Source organism: Electrophorus electricus, chromosome 8, assembly GCF_041902795.1.
Source record: "Electrophorus electricus isolate QZ-2024a chromosome 8, ASM4190279v1, whole genome shotgun sequence".
Lineage (NCBI taxonomy): Eukaryota > Metazoa > Chordata > Actinopteri > Gymnotiformes > Gymnotidae > Electrophorus > Electrophorus electricus.
In genome coordinates, this window is record NC_137504.1 from 26,287,189 (window position 1) to 26,297,723 (window position 10,535).

The 10,535-nt window shown below is 41.1% G+C and overlaps 1 protein-coding gene across 1 annotated transcript; it reads right to left on the reverse strand.

The window, feature by feature from the left end:
- Nucleotides 1-14: 14 nt before the first annotated feature.
- hspa5 (heat shock protein 5) lies at nt 15-4,187 on the reverse strand. Its single transcript, XM_027025613.3, has 9 exons — nt 4,027-4,187; nt 3,070-3,224; nt 2,715-2,946; nt 2,474-2,611; nt 2,255-2,367; nt 1,767-2,157; nt 1,417-1,654; nt 1,127-1,294; nt 15-1,039 (listed from the first exon to the last, which is right to left on the reverse strand). Exons 2-9 carry the CDS (start codon nt 3,183-3,185, stop codon nt 474-476), a joined length of 1,962 nt encoding a protein of 653 aa, XP_026881414.1. The 5' UTR covers nt 3,186-3,224; nt 4,027-4,187; the 3' UTR covers nt 15-473.
- Nucleotides 4,188-10,535: the final 6,348 nt, after the last annotated feature.

Genomic DNA, 10,535 nt, shown 5'->3' on the forward strand with positions numbered 1-10,535 from the left:
CATACAAAAGGTAGTTTCGTATCAAACATTTATTCCCATGTAGTTGCAGTAGAAATCCACTACACTTCCAGATTTAAATAAATAACTTGTTAAGTCTGTGAACATGACCATGGCCCTGAACCCAATCTCCATAATCCTAGCCCACCCTCACCCCCCCCCCCAATCAACAGAACTCCTTTCAAACTGCCTGAGAATAGCAGCAAGCCTCAGTACAGGCTGACAGTCTCCACCTCAGTGAAGAACAACATCCCTCATCCTCAAAATGCTCAGAGTCTTTCAGGAAGTGTGTGGTTTTAAATGTTGTCACCCCCTTCCCCGCCTCATGTCTTCCCTCACAATTGTCCATCGTGTCCAACAATATGTACATCCAATCACCAGTCCAGAGAGGCAAGGACAATCAGGAGGAACAGAACAAACCAAAAAACAACAACAAAAAAAAAAAAAAGAGCATCGAGATGTAATCATATAGCAACCTACAACTCATCCTTATCACCCTGATCATCGCCCTCTTCTGGTGGAGGCCCACCTGCGCTGCCATAGAGCTTGCTAATAATTGGTTGTACCACCTCTTCCAACTCCTTCTTCTTGGCCTGGAACTCTTCAAGGTCAGCATCCTGGTGGGACTCCAACCACTCGATCTTCTCTTCCACAGCCTTCTCAATGGCCTCCTTGTCCTCAGAGGACAGCTTTCCTCCCAGCTTCTCCTTGTCACCCACTTGGTTCTTCAGGGAGTAAGCGTAGCTCTCCAGCTCATTGCGGGAATCAATGCGCTCCTTCAGCTTCCTGTCCTCGTCAGCAAAGCGCTCTGCGTCGTTCACCATGCGCTCAATATCCTCAGGAGTCAAGCGGTTCTGGTCATTGGTGATTGTGATCTTGTTCTTGTTGCCCGTGCCCTTGTCCTCAGCTGTAACTCTCAGGATGCCGTTGACATCAATCTCAAAGGTCACCTCAATCTGGGGCACGCCACGGGGTGCAGGAGGGATGCCCGTCAGGTCAAATGTTCCCAGAAGGTGGTTGTCTTTGGTCAGAGGACGTTCACCTGAGAGCAGCAACAGGTCATGTACAAACTCAGTTTCAAACAGATTTTAAAAACAGGTTTAGAAGCAAGGATATTTTTAAAGCTTACCTTCATAAACTTTGATGGTGACAGTGGGCTGGTTGTCTGAAGCTGTGGAGAAGATCTGAGACTTCTTGGTAGGTACAACAGTGTTCCTGGGAATGAGCTTGGTCATCACTCCTCCAACAGTCTCAATACCAAGAGTCAGGGGGCACACATCCAACAGCACAAGATCTCCTAATCAACAGATCAAAAATTGAATTAAAAAATACATTAAATGCAGTTTAAATGGAAAGACACCACAAGTCATGCATGTATGCCATACAAACCAACCACATCAGTTAGCGTGTAGGACCCACCTGTGTCTTCCTCTCCAGAAAGCACTCCAGCCTGGACAGCAGCTCCATAAGCCACAGCCTCATCAGGGTTGATGCCTCTGGAGGGCTCTTTGCCATTGAAGAACTCCTTCACCAGCTGCTGTATCTTGGGGATACGAGTAGAGCCACCCACGAGCACAATCTCGTTAATGTCAGATTTCTTCAAGTCAGCATCTTCCAGGACCTTCTGAACAGGCTTCATGGTAGAACGGAAGAGGTCCTGTGAAAATCAAAACCCATAAACAATTAAAAGGGATTGCATGGCTAATGCTCGGCTTCAGCACCGTCATGTATATGCATACATCCAACACAAAGATGGTTCATGTTCTTACCATGTTGAGCTCTTCAAACTTTGCTCGGGTCAAGGTCTCCGAGAAGTCTTCTCCCTCAAAGAAGGACTCGATCTCAATACGGGCCTGGTGCTGGGAGGACAGGGCCCGCTTGGCCTTCTCAACCTCACGACGAAGCTTCTGCACAGCCCGGTTGTCCTTGCGCACATCTTTGCCGGTCTTTTTCTTGTACAGCTTGATGAAGTGCTCCATGACACGCTGGTCAAAGTCCTCACCACCCAGGTGAGTGTCACCATTGGTGGCCACCACCTCAAACACGCCATTGTCAATGGTCAACAGGGACACGTCAAAGGTTCCACCGCCCAGGTCAAACACTAGGATGTTCTTCTCACCATCTTTCTTGTCCAGGCCATAAGCAATGGCTGCAGCAGTTCTGTAACAGTAATGAACCCTGAGCAACCTGGTACAACCAACTCCAAAAAAAGCACAAAGTTCAACAAGCCACATGTTCTAAAAGGAACAGCACTTACGGCTCGTTGATTATCCTCATCACATTCAGGCCAGCGATAGTACCAGCATCCTTGGTTGCCTGGCGCTGAGCATCATTGAAATAGGCAGGCACGGTCACCACAGCATGTGTAACCTACAAACAAGTGCAAGACTTCCTTTGAGATGAGAAAATTACAGGACGAGTAACAGTGCAGTTATACTGGTCACCACACAGTAAAGAGTTAACTAGGAAGCTGTACCTTCTTTCCCAGGTAAGCCTCAGCAGTCTCCTTCATCTTAGTAAGGACCATGGCTGAGATCTCTTCTGGTGCAAAGGTTTTAATCTGACCAGCTCCAATGTCCACCTGAATGTGAGGTTTGCTTTTCTTCTCAATGACCTAGAAGCCAAGCAGAGATCAAAATGTTAAGCATGTGTCTCATTTTGGCTCTTTGCATTTCCACAGCCGAACACCAGGATAACAAAGCGATGAGAAGGCACACCTTAAATGGCAGGTATTTGATGTCCTGCTGTACAGAGGAGTCACTCCACGTGCGACCAATCAGACGCTTGGCATCAAAGACAGTGTTCTCGGGGTTGGAGGTCAGCTGGTTCTTGGCGGCATCACCAATGAGACGCTCACCCTCACTGGTGAAGGCCACGTAGGAAGGTGTGATGCGGTTTCCTTGGTCGTTGGCAATAATCTCAACACGGCCATTCTTGAACACACCAACGCTAAGGCAGGGAGAAGTTAGGTTTTCGTTTATTCAAGATAATTGCTTGTGGCTAGTCAAGGACTAGCAAAAATAAACAAGTAAATAAAAATCACACCAAGCCAGGAAGTGACACCCAACTTACCAGGAGTAGGTGGTCCCAAGGTCAATTCCTACCACGGTGCCAACGTTTTCCTTCTTGTCGTCATCGTCGGCATACACAGAGCCGAGCACCAGTAGAAACAAGCAGAGCAATCTCATTTTGGTGTTCAAGTCAGTACCCAGATCTCCGACGTAATTCTGTGAATGAATTGGCAAATTTTAACGGCAAGTTTACATTACATTAGAGGTCACAACAGGTGGCGCCCCGAATCAGAGAAACCAGAATTTCGGCCATTCAGTAGCTAGATAACGAACGTAGGCTAGCAAGCTAATTAGCCATCCGAGCTCGCTAGCATGCTGAGCGACACACGGAGTTTGTAGACATAAAACACTTCTAGCTAGCTGCTACATTGTGATAAGCTATTTAAATGCTTAAACCTTTCAGCTAGTTAGGTGGCCATCTTGGCCAAGTCAGCACAAAGTTAACGGAAAAGCACGCGTGAAAAAAGGTGATTTCCCGTGGCAAGCTAGCTAACCAAATTAAACTGCACTGTTCACATCAGCAGCAAGCGACGGTTCAAGGATACTGAGTTAGTTAACCGCTAGCCAGCCAGCTATAATTCAGTCCATACTAGTAAAGATATTAGTGGATAAATTGTGTTACGTACACCAGATTGCGTACACTAATGCTAACTTAGACCGTTAACTTAGCTTCATGACCGGCTATGGAAGCAACTAGAACGTCAGACGCCTGTCTACTTGGTGGCCTGGCTAACACCAGCCTTCCTCTAAATACTTAAAACTTCACGTTAAGCACCTGAAGAGATTTTTTTAACAGCCTGCATCGCATCGTGCAGTTTTATACCGCCTGACTTTTCCAAAGAGTCAACCAACAAGCTAATTTAACCGCTAGCCAATACTCCAAGCATGTTGATGTATTGTCATGCTAACTACTAAAGTTAATACCAAATAATACAGAAGACAAAAACAGATCACTTACCTAAACCTGGATAATAATGAGGGCGCTAACGCAAAACACCGGTCTCTGTATGTTACTGAGAATTATGCTTAACTGTCACGGGTTCTCTTCTCTTCTCTCTAACGATATCAGTGTCTAAAATGAAGTGCGCTGAATGAGGTCGCCTGTATATAGCCGTTCACGTCTTCCCCGTCGTGGAGGCTCGTCATTGGACACAGAGCAGCTTGGTGTAAGGCGCTGATTGGAGGAGCCCGGCATGCTGGCTGTTCCTGATTTGCACACGTACTAATGGAGAGAACGTCATAAAATGAAATTGTCTGTAACACTTTCATTGGCTTGCGTGTATGCCAATTCCTGAAAACCCGGTGGCTGAATGCTGGTAAAAATTGTCACATGTCAATTGAAACCATAAGAATTGTGGCCAAAACATCAAAGCTTTACTTAAACCTGTGTATTCCTTGTTTATAGCTTTAAATAAAAGATTCCAATTACAATCCAAAGATATGAAATTATGAGTGTGCATTTTATAAATAGCTAACACTGTAAGATGACTTAACAGTATCTTACACAGGCCTAGAGGATCAGCATTCCTTTTTCAAACAAATGTTGTGAACGTTTAATACACGTTTATATGTGATAGCTAATTCATCTCTCAAAAACATGCATAAATCCTAGCAAATAATTATCAACAAGAAAGATTACACCATATAGCCTGTTACAGAGAGTTGCAACATAATGAATAATTACACCATTCATATATGATTCAGTTATGCCCATATTCATCATTTAGATGAAATAACTTATGTTTACTTTTATAGCCTTATGTATATTACTCATGAGTGAATAATTACATTGGTTAATTCACATTAGTAAAACATTATAAAGAAACAACATTCTCCAAATCACTACACTTTCTGAATATACTGAAATGTAAAGATAACCACTCAACTTTAAGTAATGAACTATATTACAATTATAGTCTTTGATTAGTAACAAATATAGTAAATTAAAATATAAATTTTATTGACATGGTCACAGAATTCAGGGGCAGAATTAGTGATATAGGGCAGATTTAGTGACTCTAAAAAGAATCAACATGCGAACATTAGCATTAACATTACATACAGTGTGTATTTAGATTTTTCTCCCTTTTTATGTTTCACTGTAACACAGAGATAACTCTGTCTTTTATTTTTCCTTTCTCAATACTTAGAAATCACTTTGCATCAAAGCTATCCACACTGTAGCTAATGCTTGTTTCTTTACTTGTTCCGATCTACTCTCACACAATGGCGTCATTATGTAAAAACTATTACAACCATAATTTGGGTGCTGCTCCATTAAGATTATTGAACATAAGTGCTATAGTAGAAGATAACAGTCATATCTAAATATACATTCATAAGTATTTAAGAATAAGTTATTTAACATTTGTCCCATGGGTCATATGAGCTCTAGGCAACTGCCTACCTTTGCCTACTTTGCATACCATGACACATTGTATTACATTTCTTATTGTCAATGCCAAGTTGATGTTATTAATGTGTAAATGCTATTGTGTCATAAGTGAATCATTACATTTTTATCAAAATATCAATAGTGTAAAGGAACTTTAAAATGTTATGATTTTAGAGAAAGGAGAGTGAGAACAGAAGAGAATGCAAATACAGAGAAAGATTTGAGTGAAAGACTGAAAAGCATATAAAGAGTACCGTAGAGGAAGGCACAACAATGTAGCAGAAACAGAAAGTAAATGGCCCCAAAATTAGCTTCTTTACCAGACAGGCCTGGAATAGTCTTGCCACCAGGGGAACCAAGGTAGACAAATTAGTAGAGAGGTTTATGAATGAAACAAGAGTTATGGCTTTCATTCTTGTGTACATATTTTAGCAATTGCTAAATTATGCTCCTCTAGATTGATTTGCTGGAGTCACTCCTCCAGCTTCAGCCTTATCATTTTTCCAAATCCTCTCACACACATATATATATATATATATATATATATATATATATATATATATATATATATATATATATATATATATATATATATATAGTGTGTGTGTGTGTGTGTGTGTGTGTGTGTGTGTGTGTGTGTGTGTGTGTGTGTGTCTAGTTTTGCTCTCTTGGACTCCTGGACATGGGTCACTACAGCACCATCAGGATTCAAATCAGGAAACTGATGATGATAGAATGAATGCTCTTCTGTTGCACCACTCAGAATCCTTGATCTGGATTATTCAAATTGTTGAATAAGCAATCTGCCTTTTAGATTGGGAAACAGGTGAATAGAAAGATTTCCTGTCCTTCCTTCTCAATCACAGACAGGTAACATATTAAAGGAAGCATGCAGCAAGTGTGCCTTGGCATAGCTTCTACAAGTGTCTATAACTCTACTGGATGGAATACCATTCTTCCAAAAGATATTCCCTTAGATGATGTTCAAATAGTGGTAAAGAGCATTTAATCGGGTGTTTCACTGGTTTCAATACGTCTGAAATCTGGAGCCTGCACAGGCTATAGCATATGATTTACATAATTTTTATACTAAGCAAATCATTCAGTGACCCTCTATGCCATGTGAATGGGAAGTATTGTCATCCTAGGAAAGCCCAGTCCCATCCACCGAGAAACGTTTCATTATAACATAAAGGTAAACAGGCATAATGACTTTGAATTGATTTTACTTTGCATTTGATCCTACCCTGTAAGAAGAGAAATGAACCCAAAATAATGTCACCAGATTACTTAACAGAGTCACTTGGCTCCTCACTATAACATTAAAAACTCGTAAATAGGCCTGTACTGCACTGTACTGATATAGGCTATGCCACACATAGACCCACCCACTCGTAGAGAATAAAACAGTATTTTACAAGGTTTTTCCACACCTGTTGCATGCCTATGGCTTTAACACTCTAATTTGAATTAATATTTGTGCTGTGGGGATAATGTGCTGCTATTCTACTACAACATGTAGCTCATGTCCTGCACTGACATTCACCTGCAGAATAGCTGTGCTTCAATTTTTCCACACATGTCGCCCTAATAAAAAAGCAAGTTCAAGTTCATTGAATGTTTGCTTGCGATTGTAATTTCAAACCTATTTACTAATGTCTTTGGTTTGGATCTTAAAGTAGATTTCAGTTACTATTCCTACTGAAGCACTAATCAAGTGAACAGCAGTCATGACTGAAACTCCTGTAATGTGAGCCACAATAACAAACCTTTTTAAAATTATTTAGATCTTTTCCTCTTGCCATGTTGATCCAAAATTGAGGTCAACTGGCTCTGTTCGGCATTTTATATATGCCAGTATATTAACTATCAAGTAGTACCCCTCTCTTGAAGCATATGCATGTGCATTCCTTGTTGCGTGTCTGTACTGTATATGCCTTATGTTGAAGCTGTATGAAGAAATTAATTTTGCCCAGCAATAGCTATGATGCCATCTGCTGGATGCCATCTGATGTTGTACTGATGACGCTTCAATGTATAACATGATGTAGCATTGACAACCAGCTTGAACTCTGCTCAGGGAGGACTCACTCATGACCCAGGGCTACAGTTCTCACAGTTTTGGTCTTTCCTTGTCGTAAATGTTGTAATGGGGCCCACTGATAAATCACACTTTTTTATTGCATGCTGAACAAATTTTTAGCAGCTTCGTACTTTTTCTCTGGTGGGAATTCTGTAGATGTTTTTGATTAATTACAACAGTCATATAATCCAACAAATGTAATTAATTTCTGTCAAAATATCGCAGGCTCATTTTCACCCATGGAACCCTCAAGCATTTAACAGCATTTTTAATACATATAAGCATGAGTAATATCTGAAATGCAGCATCGAGAATGACAACGGAGTCTATCCACTCACCATTTATGGACACTTAAATTACACCACCAAAATGCAAACAAATTCCACAGTTAGACACATTGGATGCTTGTTTAACTGGAGAAAGAGTCTTAACAGTGATTCTTGTGAAGTGGCAGATAATTAATTTAATACCATTAGTGGCTGGACATAATACTGCAAGATTTTCTCAATCTACAGTTCTAAAAGCCTGAGATACTAATAGTATAGACAATAAAGGCTGTAACTTCAACAATGTAAAGGCAATGAATATTTGTGTGCCAAAAAGAAGCTGTTTATTGTTATCTATTTTTTATCCCTCTTATCTGTGAGGCTTAAAGCAGATTTTGAAAATCCATTAATTCCTTGATGAATAAGAGCTTCTGACTTGTATGATTACAAGGGATTTGTTGTGAAAAGAATGTTAATGTATAATATCCTGCCTCCATCGAGGTGCTATGTCACAAATGAGCCTGGAAATGGCTGAATTTTAGTGATAAGGTCCACACGAGGCAAGCAACGCAATATTTCAATGCAGCTGTGTTCCTTGTACCGTTTTGCAAAACACACCATCTCCACCCATGTCTTTACAACGGACATTGATTGATGTTTCACATTTGTCCTGTAGTTCAAAACTAATGTGCTTATTTCCGAATATAAACCACACCAGGGTTTGTCTGTGAAAAAGATGCGTGTTTTCACAATAGTCGTACGCACACATACTAATGCGATCTTATCCTCCTGAAGACGCATGGTCACTCCTGACACCTGGCGTAGCAGCAAAGAATTAAAGCCTCTAATGCCAGACAATTTATCTTATTCTTAAAACCACAACCACAAGGATTTCAAGGGCCCTCTGCACCCCTCATTTGATACAGTGAAATCTGATTTCATTTCAGCCAAAGCCAGATTAGCCGAATCTCCTGTTCTCACTAACACCTTCACAAAACTACCCAGATTAGATGGGATTTTTTTTCAGCCACTTTATACTTTTTTTTTGTGCTTCTGTATAGGGGGATTATGTTTTGTCTCCTTTCTTTAATCTATTGAGTAAATGGGGGTTCGACAGAGAGTGTGGGAAGCAGAGAGAGAGAGAGAGAGCAACCCATTTCTATATGAAAGTCTGCATCTCTAGAGGCAGAAACAAACCAGCCCAGCACACGGTGGTGTCAACTATATGAAGGCAGTAGTGAAATGCAGACCGCGGACAAGGAAGCCCACATAGGGAAGACGCGGTTTGCCTTCAGCATTGACAGCATCTTGAGTGGGACTTTAGAGAGAGGTGATGAGAGGAATGTCGCCATGCTGGACACAAGCCAGCCCCAGGGACCCTCCAAGACCTACCTGGATCCAGAGCTTGCCACCACTACGACTCCCCTGGAACCCCTCCAGCATGCCTGCATGTGCTGCTGCTACTGCTCACGCTGTGGAGAGATGCTACAGGCTGACTACCTACCTGCCATCTGTAAGACCCCCTGATTAATACTGACATATATACGCTCTGATTTAGTTTTTTTGCATATGCCTTGTAACAATGACTCAACTAAAGTTATTTAGGGCTAGCAGGTATATAATGCCGTTTTCGCTTGCTCATGAAGTATAAAGTAACTAGATTTCTCTACTTGTTCAGGTTTGCCTGAGCATAACAAGGATTAGTCTAAGTAGATATATGATTAGATATCTATTAGATGGTTATATAGTTGAACTTCTCTTGCCACTCCAGTTGACCACTCCATTAAACTTCATCACGATTGTACGCCTTGTTCCATCTGCACTTCGACTTTCAGCATGTCGGTTTGCGTGGAACAAGCGAGCGCTGACGGACACGTGCCTGGCTGGTGAGGGTCAGAGTAGGGAGAGCTTCAGTCAAATACAGAAGCGAATCCGCCGGCATCGTACGATATTCACAGAGGAGCAGCTGGGTGCTCTGGAGGAGCTGTTTCTGCAAAACCAGTACCCAGACATCCACACACGTGAGCAGCTAGCCGAGAGGACAAACCTACGGGAGGAGCGGGTGGAGGTAACCTATATAGATTTGGCTCACACTAACAGTTGTACGGATCAGTTAACACAAATAGTCTAGGATACAGTGAATCTGGAAACAGATTGAAAATCACTGCCCTTGAAGGTAAATCTGGAGCGCTTTCTTAAATGGCATCTTCTCATATCAGTAGGCACATTAAAAACAATTAGACTTCTGTGATTAATCAGTATGATACACAATGTATTGTTAGGTGTGGTTTAAAAACCGAAGAGCGAAGTGGAGAAGACAAAAGAGACTACCTTTCAGTCTACACGGACAAGACGACTGGAAGAATGTGCTTCATGGTGACTGAAATACTGAATGTGCTGAAGTGATGAGAAGTGCATTGATTAACCTGCAATTTTTTTGTTTGTTTGTTGATGTCTTGGTCTTTCTCCTCCTTAAAGTAGAGAACCTTTGTTAAATATATTGAATATATTTGTTGATTTCAGTATTATGTTTTATGAATAAAATGGATCCCTGTTGTAATTTTGTATCATTATTATTATTATTATTATTATTATTATTATTATTATTAAATAGAAATCTTCAGCCATAGTCTGAAGAAAAAGAGCTGTAGAAGTCTTATAAAAGTCTTATTTACCAGCTTCTCAGGCTGTTAGGACTACCCTTCTTTGCTCTGAAACTAAGC